Below are 26,172 nucleotides of genomic sequence, written 5' to 3'. Positions count from 1 at the left end.
GGTCGCAGATAGAACGACGAGAACAATCTTCGCGCATTTACAATAATAATCGTTAGGTAAGTTTCGGCCATACTTTTTTTTAAGATTTACTTACGCTTTTCACAAGTGCGTTGACATTCTCCTAAAGTAGGAAACTTGTTTCCGAATAGGAGCAGTCGTATGTCAGGAAGCATCTTTTCTTGTAGGGATTAAAAATGTAGACAGGGAACACCTCGCCGAAGCATGAGGCACCTGTCATCGGGTAATGGCAAACGCCACCTGCATTCAGAAATTGATGATTAGACACGAACATGTCAGCCGTTTTGTTTAGGACAAAAGAAGCTTACGGATGATGCAGTACTTTTACGTAGCGCAACGTTCTTTTAAATGCGGTTTTCTACAAAAGGGTGCACCAGATGCATGGGCAAGCTATTAATGAAGGAAATGGCAACGGGAAATAAGAATGCGGCAGCGGCGCTCTCTCGCATTATTATACTAACAAATTAGTGGTACTAGCATTTCACGGTTGCTGAACAAACGATGAAAGAAATGCGAAGGTAGCTTTTGCCCACAAGAAGCCTCCCGTGACTGACAGACGGGCTCTCAAGGCCGCTTTCAAACAACTAACTCTACTGTGTGGCTTACTTGGCGAGCGCGAAAGGATCACAAGGCGTCGCTGTAAGAATTGGCTATTGCTTAAAGCTGACGAACACCTTATGACCATTCTAATCTTGCGGGCATTCGCACGCGGCTTCCAATAGAAGAGTATGGGTATTATTTCCTAGTTCTGTTCTATTTATTTAGCTTGGCACAGGTCATCTGTGCTGCTTTCTAGAAATAATAAGCAACCATGCCCTTTACACTTACAACCTTTATGTCCTAGCGGTACCGCTTTTTCTTGTTCGATATAACACAGAGAAAATCTAGGACACAATTTTCTGCTGTAGCACTTGCAAAAACTAGGCCGGACGATATGTTTGTAATATTTTTGATTATCAACGTAACTCACAGAATAACTATTTTTGAAAGCATTTGCCTTTTACTTATGGTACTTGTAGGTAAATTGTTATTTAGGGTTCGGTAGAGGTTTCCACGAACGTGGTTACTGATGAAACCAGTGTAACGAATTTGGGCATACATGATGGTAGAAACATAACAGAATAACTAGTAATACTTTTTGTGCGAATTTTTCGCTGACCGATTTAGGTATTTCATGAAGTCCGCTCGTTAAATCTCTCCTCAGTCTTAGGTCAGTCTGCCCCGCTTACTGCTGCCCTAATTTCAATATGCATCGCTCGTTGCGCAATTGCAATGGTGCATCGACTCTTCAGCGAGAGATCGACCATTCTTGTAGCCCCAACACGATCATGCGGTGGAAGTGGTTGGTACGTCCAGTCCATGAGAAGCTGACGTGCTATCGCAGATCCCGACATTTAGAAAACATTGCTTTGAACGACTAACAAATACTTCGTAGAAGTTGTAGGACGAGTGAATTTGCGCACGCAAACAGCCACAGTACATACACTCGCGGAACTCTAAACCTACTTTAAACAGTTAGCACTCCTTGCGTGTCACTTTGTCGCAAATCAGTAGCATCATGAAAACATAAAACGCATTCATCGTTACCTGCAGCGTGTCTTAAAGTTGACGATCATACTCTCTATAAACACATCCGCCGCTGTTCCTTACCTTGGACTATTGTAATTTTCACTTCAAGAATTCCCTTTAAAGCTAGTGCATTTTTCGAAACAATTTCGCTGGCAATGGATCACCCTTTGCAAACCCTCACCCTGGATGAAGTTCGGCTTTGCGTTATGAGCTTTTTTTTCTCTCGACGATGCCAGCACTGGAACACAGCGCAAGAAAGTTAATGAACGTGTTCTATGCCCTCGAAAATGTTTCTTGTATTATCCTGTACTTTTCTGGACGTTCTGCAAGTTCAGCGAGTTCTGATTAATTAGGCATACTGCTACAGCATTGCATCGCATACCATATAACAAAGAACAATGCCTGAAATGCATTAAATGCAGGCTGCATAAATTATTGACGCGAAAATTTACATTGAGCATTTCACAAAGTCGGGCGCCCGGGTTGCCTCTTGGCTTCTGTAGGCATGATGAAATACTTGCCATAAGGCCTACATGCATATTGACAGTGCTAACTAAATTAACTATAGCACCAGATAAGTTGTATAGGATGAAAATAACCAATGAAATTGGTTTGTAGTTTGGTACTGTTCTATTAAATGCAGCTTCGCTGTACGGCATGAGTAAGTGGTATGCGTGAACACTGATGTTGAAGTACTATCGACCAAAAAGTTTACGGACCAAGGGATCTGACAAACAGCTGAATATCTACGCAACCTCAAAAATCAGCCTGGTATTCCTATTTCCAGCCTCTACTGGTATATGCAAACAACATTGTGGTGTACGGTTTTACTGGATACTTTTTAAGGCTGCTCGGATATTTAGCATTTTCTGAGATCCCGCGGTCCCTAAACTTTTTTGGTCGATAGTATATACCTATGCATCCAATGGGGAGTTGCGCACACAATTTTTCGGAATAGTATGGTAGCAGACGGGAAACGCGACACCAGCTTTATATTGCACGTCATCAGGTAAATTGAAAGAATCTAGTTTTTTTTTTATTTTGGCCTACCTGGCCATTTTGAAGTACAAAAGCACACAACTGAATTTTTACATGTTCCCTTAATTTTCCAATCTGAACGTGTCGTGTAAATAATTGGTAACCTGAAAGGTAATTTATGTAATTAGTTGAAACATAAGTTGATTGAGTTGTTTTGTTTTTCTTAAATAATGTCCACCAAAGAGGTAGAATGGCATACTTCTGTTGTTAACGGAGACGAAATACATAATATTGCAGGAAAAACATACCACTCCCTTCAATTACACCGCGTAGCCTTTTGCCTCTGAAGTAGTCTTTTGCTTCTTTTCTTTAAATACGTCTTTTTTCCCGCCAGAAACACCCCTGTTATCGTAATTTATGAAAGAATGACTCCTTCATTCTCCTTTTGACCTAATTTATACGTTTCACAAGATTCTTTCATTTGTGTAACGTGACCCACACAGCTCATTCATCACAGCCCATTCGCCATTTATGATTTATGATGGCAATCACTTGCATCTATGATATATTGTCTACATATAAAGGCTAAGCGCTACAGCAGAAGGTACGAATTGAACATATCTCGTCACACGATCTGTTTTGAACAAAGCTGTCCACCGGCCAGAACACTGAATAAAACTATTTCTTACGTGCACCTACACTAATGACATATTAACCACCACCTCGAATGAAGAGATACGACACTGAGACAATCTCACGTACTCATACGCAAGTGTGCAGGTGTGAATGCGAATAACTGAATAACCAACATCTCGACAACTACCACATGACTTTCTTAGTGCAGAGCACTAGGTTACAAGTTGATATCTATGTATGCGCGACATTTTAAGAGGACTGAGGTAGCGTGGCACAAAGGGATGTCACACGTTTGATATATATATATATATATATATATAACAAGGGCTTGAATCCGGCAACATTGATGCCTTCAGGTAGCCTATGTGGGTTTCTTGACCAGTTGCCATAACCCAAAAGATCACGTGCTCGTGGCACCTTCGGCAGAAAGGATGTTCCACATCCGCCGCTAGGTTTGTGAGTGGTGGCGCTGGGGGTTAGTTCCCAGGGTTAGTTCTAGTTGTAAAACATAAATACCGCAGAAAGTGGATGGGAAAACGGCTCCGCAGTAGCTCAATGGTGAGAGCATCGCACGCGTAATGCGAATAATACGTGTGTTCGTTTCCCACCTGCGGACAGTTGTTTTTCGTCCATTTTCATTTTCCGTCGTTAATTTATGATTTCTTTGTTTCAATTAGTAAATACAAGTAATGTCCCCTATGTTGTCCTTGGTGTCATTGTCGGCTTTTATATATATATATATATATATATATAGCGCGTTCTCCTGAATACCTAAAGAAATTGCAGCACAAGAGAAGCGAAGTTAAACGTGCGGTGTCGGATGCAACCCTCTGCAACGTTTCATTACAAGCATTACTGTAATTGTAAAAATGAAGTTGACTGAGATCAGTTGATGCTAATGCAGGTATGTGGCATAGAGAAAATATTGTGGCTGGGTCTACAGGACTGCCTACATTCTTTAGCAGCATCATTTGCTGGTGCACTGCACATTTTTAAATGATTGGAAAAGGTAACTGAGGGAAGTTGCAAGCGATAGCTATAAAACGCCAGCTAAACGAATAAAATAGGCCCCGTGGTGGATAAAAATGATTGCACATTAAGGAAAGCAAATGTGTCTTGCAAAAACAGCCTGAGGGTAACATTGCTTTAATGAGCCTGCTCAAACAAACGACGGGACACAAAGCGATTATGCAAAAAGCGATTAGGCAAGTTCCAAAACCATTCACATTGTTTCGCAAGAGATCTAAAAAAAGAAGCATGGCAGAAAATCCTAACCATTTCGACATGTGCCCTCGCACTCTATTTTGCTTGAAAAGGGAGCTGCTGGGTTGCAACTTTGAAGGCACTGCTTGGTTTCCTTGTCCAAATACCATCTCTGGAGAGAGCACTTGCTTATCGTTATATTAGGAGTGATCCGGCAGCGTCCATCTGAAATGAACAAATGAAATAGGTGGCCTGTAAAGTAGCATCGGGATAGAGATATCCAACTAATATTCTCAGATGTTATGTCACGAGACCTGACTCCTTGAATGTAATTGCTGGTCATTTGGTTCCTATCTGGTAAACAGACTAGGTTCAAGAGTAATGCTTTCGCTTATAGTTTGTGACAAGCAAGAGCTGTGAAGGCGAACCCTTGATACCACGCAAGGGGCACTGCCGCACTCATATTATATTTTAGATCCTGCGTTGCATTGTATGTGTAAACTGTGCCACCAGCTCAACACAGCTGAAGAACGTTTCACAAGTATTTTGCTATCCATTCGCATAATATACTGCTTCACTGTTGAGAATTCAGGTGGGACTCTTCTTACACTGATTTAAATGAATGCTCTCTTACACATTTTGCAACTTTACCTACATAAAAGCAGTGAAACCATGAGCGACTACAATGCTTACGCTTGCCAAGACAGGAGAACACACGAAACCTAAACTGCAGATAATGTAATGTAAATTTTATTGTTCAATTGAGAAAATTAACAAAGATCTATATACCTATAGTTTAGTTTTGTATATGCTAGGGAAGGCAACAACCAAAAGAAGAGAAAATACGCTCACATCACCATGCTCACCTACAAGCATTTTTGTGCATAGCGAAAAAAAAAACACTCAACGTCTCATTTTCACTTAATCCTACATAAAGGTAACCTACCTCGTTTAGGAGGTTGCCGTGAAACATCAAGCGCTCTTAGCACTTCACTATGGGGACGTTGTGAGGAAACTGCGAAATATAGTTTTATTTTCTATGTTATGACGTGAGGTACTAAATAAGTGCTAAATCACTGCCTAATATATTTCTCAGACTGAAAAGAGAATAGCTTGAGAGCTATCGTCAAACAGTTCACAGTGATGGCTGTGTTGGGATTTTTGTGACGCTGCTGCCCTTTCCAATGATCAACTCTACTGAATTTACAGATTCATTAAAACTAGGCATTGGTATACCGCCTGGGTGAGACATACGCGTGTACTGATTGGGTGATAATTGCAAAGCAACGATAAAGTCGTAGTCACTAAGATGAACACTTTTTATAGGCCGATCAGCTAAATACATGTACACGTTTAAGTTAACTTTGTGCGCACATAATCGTTTCCATTTAGTCATCGAAACACATACCTTAACAATTTTTCCTGGTCTTATCTTGGCCATTTATGCGGGGTTGGGTAGCATGATGATGACGGGTACAATGGAAAGTGTCGATATGTGTCGTAGGACCTGTAGGCTCATTGGAATAAACTTTTGTTTGTTCTTCTCTACATGAAAGAGGTCAACCGAGCGTTAAAGAAGTCGCCTGACAACCCAACGCCAAAAATGCCTTGAAGATGGCGGTGCAAAAATGAGCACGGACAGGCAGTCACATAGAATAATCTAGCAATCCCTGCTTCCAGATTCTGTACCTACTCTCGCAATAATATGGTCATGGTCTGGAGTTTTATAAAACATTGCAATATGGAGGTAATGAAATGAGGAAGACTAGCATCTGAGCATAATATATTATTACGATAACATCGAAAGATGTTGAAGAGACGAGCCGCCGCGCGAAAGACGACGAAGTGTGTCTGTGCTCTTGGTGCGAGCGATTGTGGGCCTGGCTCTCTGGCTTCTGTGTAAATAGCCTGTAAATAGCCTCTTTCGTCTGTGTCCTTTCACACGTAACATTCTGGTGGAGGTTAGCGATCCCCGTCCTCACCACGGAACTCCGAAGTGGTCGGTACATCGAGCTTGTCACCATGCCCCCCGGTGACGAGACCGCCTCTGCAACGGCTTCGGCTCGCCCGACTACGCCTATCGTCACGGTTGCCCAACATCGCGACCCTGGTGTGTTCTCTGGCCTGGAGGGACAGGATGTTGACGAGTGGATCAAGCTCTATGAACACGCCAGTGCTAATAACAGGTGGGACCCAACCATTATGCTCGCCAATGTCATCTTTTATCTCGGCGGCACTCCACGCGTGTGGCACCAAACGCATGACGACGAGTTCACCAGTTGGGACACTTTCAAAGAACAGCTTCGGGAACTGTTCGGCGACCCTCTTGGGCGCAAGGTTGCCGCGAGGAAGGCTCTTGCGTCTCGTGTGCAGACCTCTACAGAGCCGTATGTTTCATACATCCTCGACGTCTTGGCTCTATGCCGCAAAGCTGACGATAATATGTCCGAAGCAGATAAAGTGGCCCATGTGCTAAAAGGCATTGCCGACGACGCTTTCAATTTGCTTGTTTTCGGCAACGTCTCGACTGTCGACGCCATCATAAAAGAATGCCGTCGCCTTGAACACGCTAAGAGCCGCCGTATCACACCCCACATCACGCGGCTACCCAACACTGCTGCTACGTCGACATGTGAGGGTCGACCGCGTCAGGCCACCACCTGTGACGACGTAACCCGAATTGTTCGTCGCGAGCTCGAGGCTGCCTGTTCCTCAGCTTTCTCCACGACGCCTCCTGATCCGCCAGCTACCACGATTGCGATGATTCAGGCCGTCGTCAGACAGGAGTTTGAAAACATGGGTCTGAACTCCGTGTGTTCAACGTCTCAACCTAGCGTTCCCCAGTTCTCTAGTGGCCCTCCTCGCCCTCGGCAGTCCCTTTCTGCCACATCTCGCCGCAACCCGTCCGAATGGCGTACCCCTGATGACAGGCCGATCTGCTTCCACTGCTGTCGCATCGGCCACGTCGCTCGTCACTGCCGCAACCGATGGCCACCTCCTCCTCGGACATACGCCACCGCTTATCCCCGCACCTTCGGACCTTCTGTTCCCTATGCCTCCCGCCATGAACCCACTGTCGCTGATGCCCCTGCGCCGAACCGTCGCTACAGCCGCTCGCCCTCACCTCGACGCCACCAGTCTCGTTCGCCCCAACCCCGTCGATTTTCGTCGCCGCCTATCACCTCCCGGATGCCGCCGGAAAACTAGACACTGCAGCTTCTGGAGGTGAAGCTGCGTTGTCGACCCTGCCCTCAAATCCTCTGCTCACGTTGCCTACGAACCAAAACCTTCTTGACGTTGACGTCGACGGCTATCCTGTCACTGCACTGGTCGATACAGGGGCCCATATTTCCATTATGAATGCTGCCTTCCGACGACGACTCAGAAAGCTCCTCACCCCAGCGTCGGCACGCGTCGTCCGCGTCGCGGATGGCGGTACTGTCCCTATCGTCGGCATGTGTACGGCACGTGTCAGCATCGCCGGCCGCCACACTCCTGTCCTCTTCACCGTGCTTGCTCATTGCCCCCACGACCTAATTCTCGGACTCGATTTTCTTTCTGCACATTCTGCTCTTATTGACTGCTCTGCCAGCACCCTTCGCCTTGAGTTGCCGATTCTCGCAGAACCTCCTGATGAACCCCAGTGCCGCTTACGCCCCAAAGGCTTTATTCGCCTACCACCAAAGTCAATAGCCTATATTGAACTGTTGTCTTCCCCACCTGTTCCTGATGGCGAGTACCTCGTCACTCCTCTGCCCGACATTCCACTACAGTATGACGTCACCGTGCCTCACAGTATTCTTACCATTACTAATAACTGCACTCGCATGCCTATCTTCAACTTTGGATTGGCAAAACAAATTCTCCCGCAAGGTATTTGCCTTGCGAACGTTGACTGCCTCGGCGACCATCAAGTGGCAGCTTTATCAGCCGATGGTTCTTCCGAGCTTGGCGTGCCCCTCGCGCCAGCCTCGGGCGCCGATCCCAACATAAAGAAAATGGTTGCGGCGGACCTGTCCTCTACTCAGGCTGAAGACCTTTCCAAAGTGTTATCGGCCTACAGAGATATTTTCGACTTCGACGATCGCCCTTTAGGCCAGACGCTCGCGGTCAAGCATCGGATTCCTACTGGCGATGCTACGCCTATTCACCGACGACCATATCGCGTTTCTGCGTCGGAACGCCGAGTAATTCAAAATGAAGTGACCAAAATGCTAGATAAAGACATCATTGAGCCTTCTTCGAGTCCCTGGGCGTCACCTGTGGTGTTGGTTAAGAAGAAGGACGGCACGTGGCGCTTCTGTGTAGACTACCGCCATTTGAACAAAATTACTAAGAAGGACGTCTACCCGCTCCCACGAATCGATGACGCCCTTGACTGCCTTCACGGTTCCAGCTATTTCTCTTCTATTGATCTTCGCTCTGGATACTGGCAGATTGCTGTCGACGACATGGACAGAGAAAAAACCGCGTTCGTAACACCTGATGGCCTATACCAATTTAAAGTAATGCCGTTTGGATTATGCAATGCCCCGGCCACCTTTGAGCGTATGATGGACTCCTTGCTCCAAGGTTTTAAATGGTCCACGTGTCTCTGTTACCTCGACGACGTCATCGTCTTCTCGCCAACGTTCGACTCTCACCTTGAGCGTCTAACAGCTATACTTGATGTATTTCGAAAGGCGAAGCTGCAACTCAACTCGTCCAAATGTCGTTTTGGCCGCCGCCAAATTACTGTTCTGGGCCATCTCGTCGACGCTTCCGGAGTGCAGCCTGATCCCGACAAAACTCGCGCCGTCCGAGACTTTCCGGTTCCGAAGACTGCCGCAGACGTTCGCAGTTTTGTTGGGCTATGCTCGTACTTTCGTCGTTTTGTTCAGGATTTCGCGGCAATTGCTAGACCCCTCACTAATCTTTTGAAGAAAGGCGTACAATTTTCGTGGGGTACTTCAGAAGCCACCGCCTTCTCTCGTCTCGTCACTCTTCTCACCTCACCGCCCATTCTCGCCCACTTCGACCCTGATGCCCCTACAGAATTGCGTACAGATGCCAGCGGTCATGGTGTAGGTGCCGTCTTAGCCCAGCGTCAGCGTGGCCAGGATCGCGTTATTGCTTACGCAAGCCGCCTCCTATCACCATCGGAGCGCAACTATTCCATTACGGAAAGAGAATGCCTTGCTGTTGTCTGGGCAGTTGCGAAGTTCCGCCCTTACCTTTACGGTCGCCCTTTCTCTGTCGTCACTGACCATCATGCTCTCTGCTGGCTCTCATCGCTCAAAGATCCTACAGGCCGGCTTGGTCGATGGGCTTTGAGGCTACAAGAATTTTCATATTCCGTGGTGTACAAGTCTGGTCGCCTGCACCAAGACGCTGACAGCTTGTCGCGTTACCCTGTTGACGACTCTGACTCCTCCAATACTGACAGTGCTGCTTCCGTTTTCTCAGTATCGCAGCTCCTTCATTTCGCCGACGAGCAACGTCGTGATGCCTACACCAGAGCACTCATCGACCGTTTGGAACACTCTCCGGCCGATACTACTCTATGCCTCTTCGTACTCCGCGACGGTACTCTATACCGTCGTAACCTTCATCCGGACGGCTCCGAGTTCCTACTTGTAGTCCCTAAACACCTCCGCTCAACCGTTCTAGAAGAGCTTCACGACGCCCCAACGGCAGGACACCTCGGCGTCTCTCGAACCTATGACCGAGTACGTCGCCGTTTTTTCTGGCCGGGCCTTGCCCGTTCCGTACGGCGTTACGTCGCTGCTTGTGAACTTTGCCAACGACGCAAGAAGCCTTCCCAGCTCCCCGCTGGTTACCTGCAGCCACTCGACATCCCTGCCGAGCCCTTTCATCGTGTTGGCTTAGACCTTCTCGGCCCCTTTCCGGAATCTACATCAGGAAACAAGTGGATAGCCGTCGCTGCGGACTACGCGACCCGCTACGCCGTAACACGCGCTCTTCCGACCAGTTGCGCTACTGACGTCGCGGACTTCCTCCTCTACGATATCATTTTGATGCATGGTGCTCCGCGTCAAATGCTCACCGACCGTGGCCGTACGTTCTTGTCCAAAGTCATTGACGACATCATGCGTGCCTGCTCAATACAGCACAAAATTACCACCTCCTACCACCCACAAACGAACGGCCTCACTGAGCGTTTGAACCGCACGCTTACAGACATGCTATCGAAGTACGTTTCCGCCGACCACCGTGACTGGGACCTCGCTCTACCTTACATTACCTTTGCATACAACTCTTCCCGTCTCGAAACTGCTGGCTTTTCCCCGTTTTACCTATTGTATGGCCGAGAACCGACGCTACCACTAGACACTGTGCTCCCGTTCCCCACAGCTTCAACTAGCGATTATGCCTGTGATGCAATCGCCCGTGCTGACCATGCTCGCCAACTTGCGCGTGCTCGTCTGCAAGTGTCTCAAGAAAAACAGAAACAACGCTACGACCTCCGTCACCGTGATGTGCATTTTGCGCCCGGCACCCTCGTGTTGCTTTGGTCACCATCGCGTAAAGTTGGCCTTTGTGAAAAACTGCTCTCCTGTTACACAGGCCCATATCGCGTGCTCCGCCAAGTGACCGATGTCACCTACGAAATCGTTCTAGCCACGCCCACTACGTCCTCCGCTGTGACCACCAGTGATATTGTCCACGTCGCCCGGCTCAAACCCTACACCTCTCCAAGCACCTTGAATATTTAACAGCACCGTGACGGCGCTTTTGCCACCGGGGGGGTAGTATTACGATAACATCGAAAGATGTTGAAGAGACGAGCCGCCGCGCGAAAGACGACGAAGTGTGTCTGTGCTCTTGGTGCGAGCGATTGTGGGCCTGGCTCTCTGGCTTCTGTGTAAATAGCCTGTAAATAGCCTCTTTCGTCTGTGTCCTTTCACACGTAACAATATTGCCAATTGATCAATTCCCGAACTGGGTCCTTGAGCGTAGAACTTCTCTCAGTGAAGTATCGAACTAGAGCTAACAATGTGTATGATACCAAATTGCTTACACGAGATTTCCTGAAAACTGTCTGTCACTAAACCGAAATAAGTATAAAACAAGACACTCTTATAGTAGCTTTCTATAAGTATTTTAGTCATAGGAAGGAGAATGGTGCTAAATGTAGGCTCAATCAACGGTACCATGCAAGCAGCAATGTAAAAAAGGCTTCCGAGAAGCGACACATTGCTCTTTCTTTGGCGCGTAACTTCTAGCCATGCTTTGAGCAAACATATTCTCAATTCGCTGTTAGTAGACGTACTAGAGCTCACAAATATTATAATGCTTTTATTATAAAGAATAATGAGTGACAAGCTTCGTTCCGACTGCAATAGGTTCCTAGCCACAGTGGCACGCTCAGCAAGTAGCCTGCCGACGTGGTTGCGAAAAGCGGCCGCCAGCTGCGGCCATCAAATATTCCTTTGAACATGCGGCCACATGCATACGACATCCAGGCACTTCCAGCATCACCAGCCCGACCTACGTATCCGGCACAGAGAGAAGCTGGCCAAGATTGCAGCGCCAACGATGTCGTGGCCACAGTGGCCAGGGTTGCAACCGTAAACTGTTGGGTGCGTGCGCACGCAAGGGCAGAGACAACGCCTCGGTCTCACCACTACTAAAAAGTGTCATGGCTTTGAGAGGCTCGAACAATTTCTCCTCTGGTGCAGTAGTTTCCTGGCATCGCAGGAGGAACACTTAAGCTGCCACTTCACGCACGTACAGGCGGTGCCGAGAACCCCTTGTTACTATACGGTTCCTCACGTGCGCCGTAGCCAGCTCGGAATACCGTGACTTCCTATAGCTGTCGGACGTCTCCGCCCGGATGCTCTACGTGAACTTGGAGTGCCGCTCCAAGTGCCCGGATAAAAACTAACCGATTACAGGAGATACCTCTTTTTAAAACCTTTCATTTTATTCAGGATACCGCAAATAAATCAACACCTTCTAAAAGTACATTTAATTATTCTCTTGTTTCTTTTTTCCCTTGTACATACAACATTGAGATACCATATTAGCGCCCTGATTATATTATTATGAATTTCTATGAACCTATGTAAATGAGAACACAAATACAATTTAATCCTCACCATGTGCTTTTGGCTTCGAAGCTTTGCAGACTAAAAGAAGAAATGAAAAGACAAGAGGCGTCCAGGTATTCATGGCCAATTGGTTGACTGTGGGCTCAGAGGATCGTGGTCACTTCTACGCTGGAGTTAGCTGCACCGACAGCATTTTCAACGTGAAAACGGAAAACGACATCGAGTGGGTTTTACAATAGAAGAATAGCGTGATGGTGGTCTTGGAAGGTAAAAGCGTCCAATTTTCTCAATGTATGGCGCGCACGCTAATCACGCGGCATAGTTCTTTTGGGAGGATAACTTGGTACTCTGAACTCCGCTTACTTCACTATTCTATCATGGTAATGGTGGTCTTAAGTGGAATGCATAGGTGCTTTTAGTATTTTTTGCTGGAAAGTTAGCTAGCGTACTTTTTTATGTTCCTAATATTCTTCTGCGCTTTTTTTCTCATATCTACGACTTTCACAGCGCCTGCAAACTTGAAATAATAACAAGAAGTTGCTGCCTTCTATATGTGCCTTCTTTGACAATGGGCACATATATCAGAGCTTCTTCCAAAACATTTTGGCATAACTTGCTGTGTAGAATGGTATGGGGACAATGTTTTTATATAGAATATAATGACTATTTTTGCTCATATCTCGATTTCCACCTGTGCAATAGACGCTACTTGCTAAGCACGAAACAACGTTTTCCTTGAAAGCAACTGCTTCAGTACCTTCAACATCTAGTGCAACAACATTGGTAGAAGAGAACAAACGGCGTCTTTTCGACACACGAGCTAAGATGATCCATTAAGCGTTAGTAAACTATGTTGAATTGGGAGCAGTACTTCGTGTTTGAACGATGACGTTTGAAGCTTATTCGTGTATTGAATATACTTACTCAAATCATAAATAGGCAAACCGCATGACGAACTCTTAAACCCTTTTTGTTCCGGTAGCAGAAAGCAATACAGTCCGCCGAGGTCAACAAGAAAATCACGAGGACGCAGCATTATATCGCATAACGCTACATAACTGGAAATAGTTATGATACAACAGTCTCAACAATTTATTAATTTGCAATAAAAACACTATGTTACAACAAAACATAACATAATGGTTATGCTCGGCAATAACAATTCCATATATGGCTAGGCAAATTACCAGGTGTGAATGAAAAACATGGCATTAAAAGGCAATGGCGCGAAATATTTGGGCTAAGAATCACAAATTAGAGTATGCTGTTTTCACAGCTAAGTTGTAGACTCAATTTTAGTTCAGGCACAATGTTTCGCATCAAGTTCACTGTCAAATAAAAGTTATCTGAAACTATTTTTCCCGCAGCAGAAAGAAGTACAACCAGTAGAGGGAAAGGTAGGGGCCCTTTTTTCCCTTTTATATGCATACAATGCAAAAACAAATACACAAGAACTTCACCAAGCTTAACCAAGGACATGCCGGGTTGGCTCCCCCACACTTATAAAGGGGGAACGGGCAGGTTAGATTAGATGGATGATAAGGAATAAGACGTCTGACGACATCTTTATCCGAGAGAAGTTAAATCATCGAAACGGCTAAGTCTAGCTTGTAGAGTACAATGGTAAGCGTCGAATGATGGGCAGTGATGTGCACTGTCGACATTGCGAATGGCTACTGAATGCTAATAGGAATAGCCAACAGTGCTGCGCGCACGTTTTACGGGGACAACGACAAACTAGAGCGCCTACTCCGCCGTAACCTAGAAATCAATTGCGCATAGAGGGTGGTGCTCCCGTATTACACACCACAAAAACAAATGATATAATTGCACGCTAAAGTGGTTAAGGATCGCAATGCTCAAGCTGCGGAGTTCCTCGCCAACTCGTATTACAAGCGCTCATTCATGGCTATGTCCCACCTTCCTGGCAACATTGGCGACCAATGACCCAAGTCTTGCTTTGCGTCCAGTTCAAAATCTTGCAAAATATCAATAAAATCCGCCGGCTTCTATTTTTTCGTGAACAAGAGAAGACTGGCGCTTACTTTAATTATTACTTCACGCAAAAAAAGCAAGGAGAAAGAAAATAACTGACAAGGAAGGCAAAGAGCAAATAGAGACTTGCTGCAGCCCTTGTAACAGCGGAGGTAAGCGTAGTGTTTCAAGCAGATCTTCAAGTGAGTGGTTTGGCCATAGCTACGTACGGAAGAGGAGACGCACTATTTTGCAAGTCGCCTATAGCTAAATCACCCTTCCCCACCCCCTCCTCCGCTGTCTTCATATCCTTCACCTCACTGCCCTCCTTCAAATTCGTTTCCGTCAGTCACTGCCGCACACTTCAATATTCACCGGGCTGTTGAACGGTACAGCGACTTCTAAGATTGCTATATTTCTCTTTACATTTTGAAGGCAGCGCCGCTGCATCACAATGCTGCCATTCACCTACCTCCTCTCACACCTGTTGTGGCTGCGTCTTAGCTACCCTGGTCCTGTACCCGCGTCCTTGATATATATTACCACGCGGAAATGGGCATTCTGTAAACCTTTCTCTCGTGCCGTTTCCTGCTCTATTTTTATTCTTAAGAACGTGTACAACCTGGCCGAACACCATGCCTTCATAAGTTTATTTACATCCTGAAACTGATAGACAAAAAAAAGAGAAATAGGCTGTGTGAGCTTATAATGCACTTCCTAGAAACGCAAGTCGCTGTATTTTCTGAATGCTTTTTATGCGCGCAGCGTGGTCAACGATTCGGTCAAGAACCAGAAATAAGAAGCTCCTCGACGTCACGAAGGCCTGTAGTAGAGGCGTGGCTTGGGAAGGCCCGCAATGTGCTATCTGTCCAGAGACGCCGTGCAACACCTTTCTTCTACTGTTCTCCCCGAAACTGACATGGTCCTTGCGCCCATTTGGTGCAAGGCGTGTCCTAAAAGAGCGGTCCGACACATTGGATTCAAGAAAGGGGGGCGGGGGGTTCTACAGCTGAATATTAGTTTGCGTCGCCACTGTGTCAACGCCTCAAATGTGGCGTGGACATGGCGTCGCCCTGTGTCCACGCTTGCAAGTAGCAAGGTCAGGCTGTGCATCTCTTATCCGCGGAGGATCTCATCAATGGTGCACTTTGTGTGGGCAGCTGGTGAAATGCATAGAGGAAGGGCAGGTCTTCCCTAAAAGAACCCCACAGTCATTATTCTTTCAATAAAGACAACTCTGTTGATTCTTTAGGCAGCTTTTTGCATGCTTGTCGATTTTCCCTCCAATAGAGTCTGTCTTTCTCTCCGCTCCCGTATTCGCTGTGTCCGCGTCATCTTTGTAAATAGAATAGCGCATCGGCTTGCACCTCTTGAAATGGACGTTCTTAAATGTCTGCTCAACCTATTCATACCTACTAGCCTGTGTGTCTATTCTTTATTGTAAATACTGATTTTTATTGTAAATAGTCCCTCTCTACTTTTTCTACTCCCCAATCAGTGGTTTCTCCAATTCTGCACCCTCTTCAATTCCCTTTGAGGCCGATGTTCACGTGTCAGCCATCGCCAGCGAGGACAGCGAAATTCTCCTTTTTGCTTCCACCAATCTATTCGCTTTATAGAAAATCAGACGTAAGCTGACGTTGACGCGTATCAAGCAGCACATTTTGCCTATTTGTTCTTGGTGCAATGGTGATGGTGTTTGTGCGTGTACATGGAAGAGGGGATTGTCCCGTGACAACCCTCTCTCTTCGGCCAGCCGCTACCCCTCGAATTGCTTTCACATTCAACCTTTGCCTTTCACCCATGTAGCTTTATCTGATCTTGCCTCCTGAAACTTCCTGTGTCGTGTGAAAGGGGGAAGGGGGGGGGGTTGTTAATTAAAGTTTTATGAGGATTACAGCCTCCCAAACCCGCCCCACCCTGTTGCCTACGCCAACGCAAGTAATTGTACGACCCGCGTTCTTAGCGTAGGCTGTGCTTAGGCGGAAGTCTGCTTGCAACGTAGCTTAGTGAATTGCTCGAAAGCTTCTGCAACACGCCTGTTCCTATACGGCCACATCCGTTAGTTGATCCCGCAACTCAAATACAAAACAAACTCAACTCTTTGTTCTTTCTGTCACCTGCATGCAGCGCATGACACCTGCATGCAAAAGAAACACAGCTGTGTAAACAAAACCCTTCAGTAGCGCGGAGGATGCGTGTAAAGTAGAAAGTAACAAAACAAGTGTCACCTGTTGCACCAATTCAGAGTTCTCAGTTTACAAAAGCCGTTCAATACCGTTCAAGTGCGTCTTTCCGCAGCTGTATCTCGCAACCTTCTTCTCAGAAGATGGGCAAGTTCATTGCGGTAAAAAACACACCAATACAGAAGAGAAATACAGCACACAGCAGCCCTTGGTGTCTTTGAGATAGGGAGGACGTGCTTGCAAAGGACGTCGTGAAACACACTGTTAAGGTTACGCGCCAAATCTCGTTGTACATTATTTTCACGAAAGGAATTGGATCTAACTTGAAACAAAAAAGCTGTGTTTCGCTTACTAAGTCGGACCTATGAGAAACGAATATGCTTTAGCTTCCGCTCTTCCTTTTGTGTAGTCTCGTGTGTGGACTACTGGTTGTCGCTCCTTAATTTTTAAATGCGAAGCATTTATTGGCGAACATTTGCCACTTTGACAGTATCTATCTATATATCTAGCCACCTACGTCTTGGTGCTCTCATGGTCGTATCTTTAACTGGATATTTATCAAAATTGGCATACTATGACAAGAGTGTATGACGAACACAAATGATAGGTCATGACATGAATATCATGACATATGTGTCATGTAAGTCTTGAAACAGCTGCCTACATCTTGGTACTCTTATGGTCGTTTTGTTAACTTGGTTTTTACCAAAATTGGCATACAGTTTATGAGGAACATAAATTATAGGTCATGACATGAATGTCATGACATGCGTGTCATGTAGGTCATAAAACAGCCGCCTAAAATGACAATGACCCAGCGAAAAAACTATAATACTCGAGAACCACTGAAATGGGTTCTGACGTGGGTACTATGTGAAGGCAATGCTAAAGGATGATGCTAGAAGTCATAGTCATGAGCATGACTCAGCGAAAAAAGATTAACACGAAAAAACACTCAAATAGGTTCTGACGTGGGTACTAAGTGAAGAAAAGACTAAAGGATAGTGGTAGAAGTCATAGTCGTGAGCATGACTCGGCAAAAATGACAATGACTCAGCAAAAAAACTTTAACACTCAAGGGCCACTGAAAGGAGTTCTGACGTCGGTACTAAGTGAAGGAAACACTAAAGGATAGTAGTAGAAGTCGTAGTCATGAGCATGACTCAGCAAAAATGACAATGACTTATTGAAATATGATTTACACTCAAGAACCACTGAAATGGGTTCTGACGTGTGTATTAAGTGAAGGAAACACTAAAGGATAATGGTAGAAGTCATAAACATGAGCATGGCTAAGGCTTTCGCCTTAAGGTCTCCTAGGCGTTGCTAAAGGGACTCCTGAGTACTCATGATGTGAATGTCATGTCAAGCGTGTGATGTAGGTCATTAAAAAGCCGCCTACGTCTTGGTGCCCTCATGGTCGTTTCGTTACCTTGGTAGGCTTCCCGCACACTGCTTCGCGTAACATCGATTACCAGAGGGCTTGGAATCTGCCGGCTTTTTTTCACACAGGCTCAACTAAATAAGTGGAACATATTCTTTAAAATGTTCCGGCAATTCTATGGCTCGCATGCATGTTGAACAAGATTACGAGTGCAGTCAAAACATTTCACTGGTTAATGGCTACTTCCAAGTAGTGTAACATATAAGCAGGTGTGGATGACTTCAGCTGAGTAGCTCCGGCCACAAAACATGTGCCATGATAATGTAACCATTCGTTTTAAGACGTTGTAATCTTCCTAGTTCCTGAAGGGCTTCAGCTGAGCGTCACCTGCGTTTCTATTATTATCAGAAGGCCGCAGGCCGTTCAAAACAAAGTACTCAACGAAGCGAAACGACTCGTTGCATTACATCAGTCATGGAAGCCGTAAACACACCTGCGAACGGAAACTGGCGCACGAGATGGTAGCTCATTGTTAAAATCTCGCGCAACGATAAAAATATTGGAACTACAAAAGAACGCGAATTTCGCAGCAATCCGAATTTGATGTGATTCTGCGACAAAAGTTTTATATGCAGGCTTGAAATAAGTATGGGAACCACCGCATAAATATTTGAGCTTACGAACCGTACTTATCCAAGTGCTAGAAATGCAGCTTTATGCGTTACAAAATACGCAGCAAAGGACGAACTACGAAGCTTCGATGGTCCAATGTAGAAAAGCTGCACGTCTGCAAACTCGTAACTATGCTGTGCTGCACAAAACACATGCGTTAAATAGCATTGCGCACGGCAACCGGAAGAAACAGAAAAGTAAACATATAGCACGATCAATAAAAGTATCGTCTTCCATTAGCCACGTTTCCCAAATAAGGCAAAACTATAATCAGAGACTGACGTTTGACGCGTAACCAAATAAAATATGCATATTTGGGGGGCTTGTATTGTGTATATGCGGCGAAACGTTTGCTGTTGTAAAAACGCACAAAACTAGCGAGCAAAAAGTATTCAGCAAAGCAGGAGAAGTATTTTATTTACCTGTTGTCTATTTGTGTTCGCATTTAATTTCTTCATTTCCCCTGCGACAATGCTCAGTGTACTGCCTAGCAGCGCTGATAACCGCTGATAACGTGGCTTATCATAATACGCACTAGTTCTTTATCAGTATGCTTTAAAAATTCACCACATGAACAAACACGAACTACAAGATGGGTGCTTACGTAAATGTGATTAGCATTCAGATTTATTCATTTTAAGCAACACGAGATTGAAAAATAAAATTATGTTGGCCATAGAAACTGCCTTAGTGCCATTTGATATGTGGTTTATGAAATAATCGTACTTACCTGTGATAAAATAATTATCTAACATGAAAGTCCATGGGTGGCACGCAAATTGATATCACCCTATCATCATTCGTGATGTATAACAGTGAAAACATTGCATGAAAGGGCACGGGCACAGATTGTTAATACACTTCATTCTCTTTTTAGATTGTTATAGTCGTACTTATTTTTGCGTCATCCATAACAATGCAATCAAAAGTTGCCGAAAATTCAATATTTACTCTTGTCTGATCCGCATGCTATCCTTTTTGCCTGTTGTCTTTATTGCAGTTTTGAAAGAGTGGTTTTGTAACCGTAATTTCTTGGCCCGTATGCAATATAGGAAAATTTATTTTTGCGAAATATACGCTGAGAACTAAAAAAATTCCCCTTTGTGTTTGAAGAGTCTTTCAATACTTCCTCATCCTCCTAGGCCAAAAACAAAATGTATACATTAGCACTATTGTGTTTACATTTTTAAGATGAGGATTTTGAGCTGGAAACCATTGTAGATAAAAATAGACGTCATCCTCTATCCGCTTCGATGCAAATGACGTCTATATGCACGTAAGCGTTATGACCCCACTTACGCAGCGTATACGTCAGATGCGGCACCAAGTAAATGGCATAATATTCTTGTTCTACATTATATGCTGAAGGCGAGTACATTTGCAATGACAGAATGAGGGTTCAGGTTCCTGAATGCATGTCTCGAATTTTAATACGTAAATGTATTGCACTTGTTTTGATAGGCCTTGTAAACTTGCACACTTTATCAGCAAAATGTCGACTATACACAATACACTCGACTGGGCAAACATTTGCATGCAGTATGTAGCATCTGAACATAGCGTGATCCTATAACTAACGTTCCTGGTCTTTCGTGAGCAGGAAAATTAAACACCGCGCATCGGCTGTGTTCAGCAGCCTGTACAAGTGACTTGTCCTGGTTGTCAAGAAGTGTGCAAGGATTTGACAGTAGAACTTAAATTTTCTTTTTAGTGAATTGGTCTATTACGACAGTTTAAAAAAATCGACCATCCCCATAAATCAATTAACTATGTCAGTTGCTTGTACGGGACTGCGTTGGCTACCGCAGAAAGAACAACCTGGACATTGTATTTTTTCTTATTTTTATTTCAGGCCCTAATTGTGTATTATTCCCAATAGGCTACTCATACAATGCTAGGTTTAGTGCAGTTATCAAGCGAACGTTGCACTACATGTCTTGTTTCTTCAGCTTGCGCATTTGATTGAATCAGAATTGTCTTTTTCTTCAATGTTTACAAAGCGCACCAAACAGATACAGCTACACTCCGCGCAACTGAGAACCGAACGAATCCGCGTGAAAGCATTACATCAATTTGCAGGCAAATCTTTCGCCAAGAAAATTGACCTATGCCGCGTGTCTATATTGTGACCCCCAAAATAATTGGTAGTAACAATTTCTCTGTGTTATGCATTCAAGAAATAAATTCGGACAGGATGTCTGTACATATTGTAATTCCACACAGGAGGAGCGTACAACAGGAAGTAGAAGCGGCACGAGGCTTTTGGTGATTGGCTGTTTTAGATGGTCCCGTGCCTTCTCTACCCTTTTCACTGTAAATAAATCCATTCTTCATCCGTAACAATATTGGAGGCTAATATACACAGCCCTGGTCCCTAATATACACAGCCCTCCTAGCCCCAAGATTGTAGGCTATCCGAACGTCTCATTACACAGGTGGATCACATAGCTTGTCCCAACATCTGAGGTGTTGCAGGTAAACTGGCAAAACGTGCTGATGATAGCGAAATGAGCGCCTATTCGATAATTATTAGTATCCCTTTGTCTATAGAACCACCAACTTGACCTGGCATCACTCAAACATGAGCTACCGCATTACAGACACAACATCACATACGGCCCATGGGCGCTGTAATCATGCTAAACAAACTGAGCAAGTCTAAATGCATGCCTTTTTTAAGCATGCAATGCTTTTAGCTCCGGTTGACGCCGACCTGCAAGTGACCTTGATCTAAAAGCTAGAGCCGTTATCCCGGCAATGAAACAAGAACATCGGGGCTTCCTCACGAGAACAAAACGAGACCATCCGGGCAACCAGTGAAAAGTTAAATAAACGCGGTCTCTGGCCCCCAACCCTTTGTACAGGACCGCATTACTGACGCTAATTACTGTTCAAGCAAGTTACAACAAATATTGCATACGATTTCTTCCTAATGTTGGCAATATCACTCAAGCTGTAACTTATAGTACGCTTAAGTTTTATTTGCCATTTCCAAGAGCGACGTTCAAAAGGCAGATACAGAGCACCATACATCTTTTGGTGCTGAGAAGGCGTTGCCTGTGCTCTTTAGAATGCCAGCGGTCTGTGAGTCGTAAACGGTCCGCGACAAGAAGAAAACGTATCGACAGACGCTGAGCGCGCTGCACTGTTGGAAGAAGAAAAGCGGTTGAATGCGGTGGCACCACAGGCAGCTCAATCTTTAATGAATGGCTAATTGCGCACTCGGAATAGAAACAAATTGGTATAATTTTATGTTATCAGGGCCTAGTCCAGAAATACATCGGCACTCAAGCTGCCTTGGGCCTCCACGCGCCTGGCAACGCCGCTACGGCTTGGTACAATGTCTTCTCAGTGACGCCGATGTATGTCGTGGAAGAAATTTCTTTTCTTCCTTTCTTTACGTGATTGTTTAACATCCTCAACACAAAAGGAATTACCTTGTAAAATGGTTAGGCACTTTGAAGCACTGTGAATAAGAAACAACGAAACACTGTCTGCCACGGCGTCTATGAGTGACCCACTGAAGAAGAATATGAGTGATCCAAGTGAGCCTGCGCTGGCACGCGTCTCCTGTGAATGCAAAGCGCCATTCCTTCGGAGGCGCGGCAAGCGTGACACGTGTGACTTGAGCTTGCACGCGTTGGAAAGCGTGCGTGTCGTCTACGCTTTACCGCGAGAAGATGCTTGGTAAGCAAGAAAAGGCGAAAGGACAAAAGTCGAGTGGCAACGAGGCCTTGAAGTTGCTGCACCAACGTGCGATCACGTCATCGATTAGGAAGACGTCTGCTTGAGGCCAAATAATTTTATTTGACAAATATCCAATATATTGTCTTCTAATGAAGCCTAAGGCTGCAGTTAGCAACTTTCTAGCTTTTTTATAAGGCTACAACAGCTCAAGTAGAAAAAAAGAAAGCATAATTGAAAGGCGGTGGCACCACACTGGCGGACAGGTGGTGTACTTTGAGCGCGAAACTTCGAAACGTGAAGCATTGACCTTATTTTTGTCTTCGTAAAACGAACCTGTTATCATATTATAACCGAACAGTAGGTTTCTAAAAGAATATCATTAGTATAAGTTCATTTGGTGCTTCTTGTTTAGTGTCCCTTTACCACTGCATTGGCGGCGCTTTTACTAAATACGTTTGACTCTTATACGTTTACAGACATAGCAATACATTAAATAACCATTTTGAATACTGTTTTATGGTTGATTTCGAACGCAGCAGATGAATATTATGACAAATAGGCTGCAGAAAGTGGTACATGCCAATGCTTCTGGACTTTCAATATGTAGTAAGAGGCGACAAACAGTATTTAACCCATGAAAACTTAGCGTATTCAACGTTTTCTGTGGTATAAACATGAACCATAGAATTACGTTATTTTCTCTCGAGCGTGCCTAGAAAACTAAGAGGCGCAGGGTGGACAATGTACCTTTAGGCGCTCAGTAAGTAAGGTTACACATGCTCCTGAATGGTACTGGATTTTAACTTTACCGTCAGAAGGTAAACAACGAGCTAACCTGTATTCCGTTGTTTTGTAAGTGTACATATTAGTAGAGTTAAAGAACTCTGCATGAAGCCAGTAAACGGCTATGATATTGAAATTACCACTGCTTGAAGTGCGACATAAATTCAGGTTACTCAGTTATTGGATATAGTTAGTACCACTAGTAGTTAGCGTAGCACTGCTTGAACTTTCAAATGTCATTTCTGAAGAAAAAAAATGACTCGCGTTGATAGGTTGCCAAACAACACAATTAACAGAGCACGCATAACTTAACCCTTTCGGGGACAGTGGTACACTTATGTACCACTTTTTCACCTTGATTAAAACGCCTATAACAAATAAACGGTTTGAATTGGCATTACTAGTGCTGCCATCTAGCTAAGTATTTTAGAAGCTTGTTTTGTATTTTTTTCTTCTCTACGCCATGTGGCACGCATACTGAGTCTCTTTTTCGAAGTGCTTTGTTGAATATTCACTACCCGTTGTTGTGGCCTCAAGGAAACTCCCGAGAACGCTGCGTAAACATGCCAAGTAACTGTTTTATTGTACCGGCTTACTAAGTGAACCCTCGTGATTTGTTTGCAACCGTAAACATACATTTTTGTTCCCTTATTTAGTCAGTGTTTTCAACGAACTTTTCTGAGGCTTGATTTGTTAGGCCTCGCCGGGCGGCTATCGCATCGATCATGTCTCCCAGGTTGAGTTTACATGTTTCCCTCCCCAGTTCTCCGGGACACTCCCAATTAGCATACATACACCCCCGATCACACGGGTCCGATTCGGTTGGTTATCGTTACCGCGACGAGGAACTTGTGATAACATCACACTGCAGCGCACTCAGTTAGCTTCTCCGTCGTACAGCGATGTTATGCGGTGAAGCCTGTCAAGTAACGGAAGGGGCCACTTGCGATCGCGGGTTATAGCACATTTTGTCCTGCGTGCTTGTGTAGTCAATTCCAGAAGCACACTATAATAACGAGTACCAGTATGATATCCCATATCCAGAAGCTTTACTTGCAATCATGTACTACCCTGTATGACGTGACGGCAGCCCTGAAAAGCAAGAAATAAAAACGTGCGCGAGTTTTTTTTACGCGTTTAATGCTTCGGACCTTTCACAAGTGAAGAGGACAATTGATTTGTAAATATTATGTCAGTTACACCTTATTTTTTTATTGATACCGCCAGAGGACAGCGGTACAAATGTGTACCACTTTTCATACCCTGTAATAAAGACAGTGGTACATATATGTACCACTTTTTACGAGAACTGTTGGGCAGAATTTATTAAAAATTGTGTCAAACAATTTCTTAAGTCATCCTGAGTGTCGTTTTGCAGGTTTTAAGCGAAAAAATGTGATGAAAAAATAGCGCCTCACAAAGGATTAAGCAACGGCCTAATGTATTCTTTGCTGCGAATGCATGCCCTTACACTGCAAAATTATTTTTCATTTAGTTACAAAGTAACAATATCAGAAACACTGAAGTTACGTTAAAATGAATTATGTATACAACAAAGAAATTAATTCGTGCCTGACAATAGTAAAATGCAGAAATCTCGACGCCTGACAAAACTCTGCACTCCATGAAATCACTGTTTCTGGCAAAGTTTTGATACCAAAGTAGCATATTTCGTGGTGAAATACGCCTGGTATTGTACACAATGGTAGCATGAAAAAAACATAGATCTAACTCACTCGCCAGTGCTGCTCCAGTAGATGAACCAGAATGTAATGGAGGTATTTGATCCCCGGCACTTGAAGCAAGGGTGGATAATTGGTCGTTTCCTTGAGAGCTGATTGTAGCAGGACATCCCGATTGATCCTCTGCTGCGCCTGCACAGAATGGATGAACAGAAAACAATGCTGATAAGTGCTGAAGAAATACGTTGGTAGTTTATGATACAGATTGTTATGCACAGAACAACGTTACAGTACTTGAGGTATCATTAAGAGCATCATTCATCTCTAGGCTAATATGACGTAAAGCTCCATCTTCACCTAAAGGCACGTAGGTAGTGCAGTGTATTAGCCCCCAAGTGTAACTGCAATTGAACCCAAGATGACAAATAAGCATCCACTACTTACGTACTAATGCACAAATTTGTTCCTGGGTGTGTACGTCGACGTTTTGCATATTGTTCTTGGCGGAACCACTTTGCATTGTTTGACAATTTGTTGTGACTTTTAACAGCGGCAGGCATGTGCCCGTGTTGTATTCTTCGACTTTGCGCTAAGAATAAACAGTTGAGGTGTAGCGGCTATTCTGCGCCTTCGTACTGCCTCGTTCACATTTTTCCCCAGCGTTGCGTTATTATGCACCACTTAGCCTAATTTGGAAATTTGCCAATATCTCTCAATGGTTGTTTATTCTTTCTGAAATGAATATATTCAATTATTAAAAAAACTGTAATATCCTAAAGATATTATTGCATGTGAATGAAAGTATATGGAGTTATCGAAAACTATATTTCACCTTTATGCTTGTAAAGACCAGTTAAATATCTCCTACGGTCCACGATACTCTGCTTCTAGTTGAACAACCTAAAGCTGTACGCCAAGTTGGAGTGATTCGTACAAGAAACAGTTGATCAAGCTTGTGGAAGAAAAATTTATGACATACAGTTTGCAGCCATCTGCACTACGTGTACCTGCCGCTCTCTAGAGTGAGTCTGTAAAAAATTGTCACAGAATTTTCTGAAAGTGCTGAGGACCGCCTATTTAAAAAAAGTGTGGTTACTTTTGGTTAGTTTTGAGACGTGCAGCTTTGTAAAGTACTGCGAAAAACAGTAATAATCAAAACGAAACCATTTTACACCTAGTAGATCGACAACAGGCCCTGCTTATTGTTTTTCAATGTATAGCGAAGAATCATGAGCATTGTATCCCAACTGCACATAATGTTTTGCCAATAACACATCACAAATGTTTCATTACTGGTATTTCCTGCATTCTTTAGCGCACTCTTTGTATATAAGCTTTTATTGTGA

At 44.4% G+C, this 26,172-nt stretch overlaps 1 protein-coding gene across 3 annotated transcripts in view; it reads right to left on the bottom strand.

Annotated features, from left to right (window-relative positions):
• LOC119465298 (uncharacterized) overlaps positions 1-26,172 on the bottom strand; it is a 75,706-nt gene that overhangs the window by 32,559 nt on the left and 16,975 nt on the right. Inside the window, exons 8-11 of one of the 3 annotated variants that reach the window (XM_049655206.1) lie at positions 24,881-25,018; positions 12,507-12,536; positions 4,477-4,629; positions 95-258 (exon numbers count right to left, since the gene is read on the bottom strand). In XM_049655206.1, coding sequence (XP_049511163.1) covers positions 95-173 — 79 coding nt within the window. In that variant the 5' untranslated portion in view covers positions 174-258; positions 4,477-4,629; positions 12,507-12,536; positions 24,881-25,018. Of the gene's footprint in view, positions 1-94; positions 259-4,476; positions 4,630-12,506; positions 12,657-24,880; positions 25,019-26,172 lie in introns of those variants that run through there. The other 2 variants (XM_037726093.2, XM_037726097.2) reach the window with 2 other exon arrangements.

The sequence above is a fragment of the Dermacentor silvarum genome, chromosome 9, assembly GCF_013339745.2.
Source record: "Dermacentor silvarum isolate Dsil-2018 chromosome 9, BIME_Dsil_1.4, whole genome shotgun sequence".
NCBI lineage: Eukaryota > Metazoa > Arthropoda > Arachnida > Ixodida > Ixodidae > Dermacentor > Dermacentor silvarum.
The sequence above is the reverse complement of the archived record's forward strand: the minus strand, read 5'-3'. Positions and strand labels throughout refer to the sequence as shown.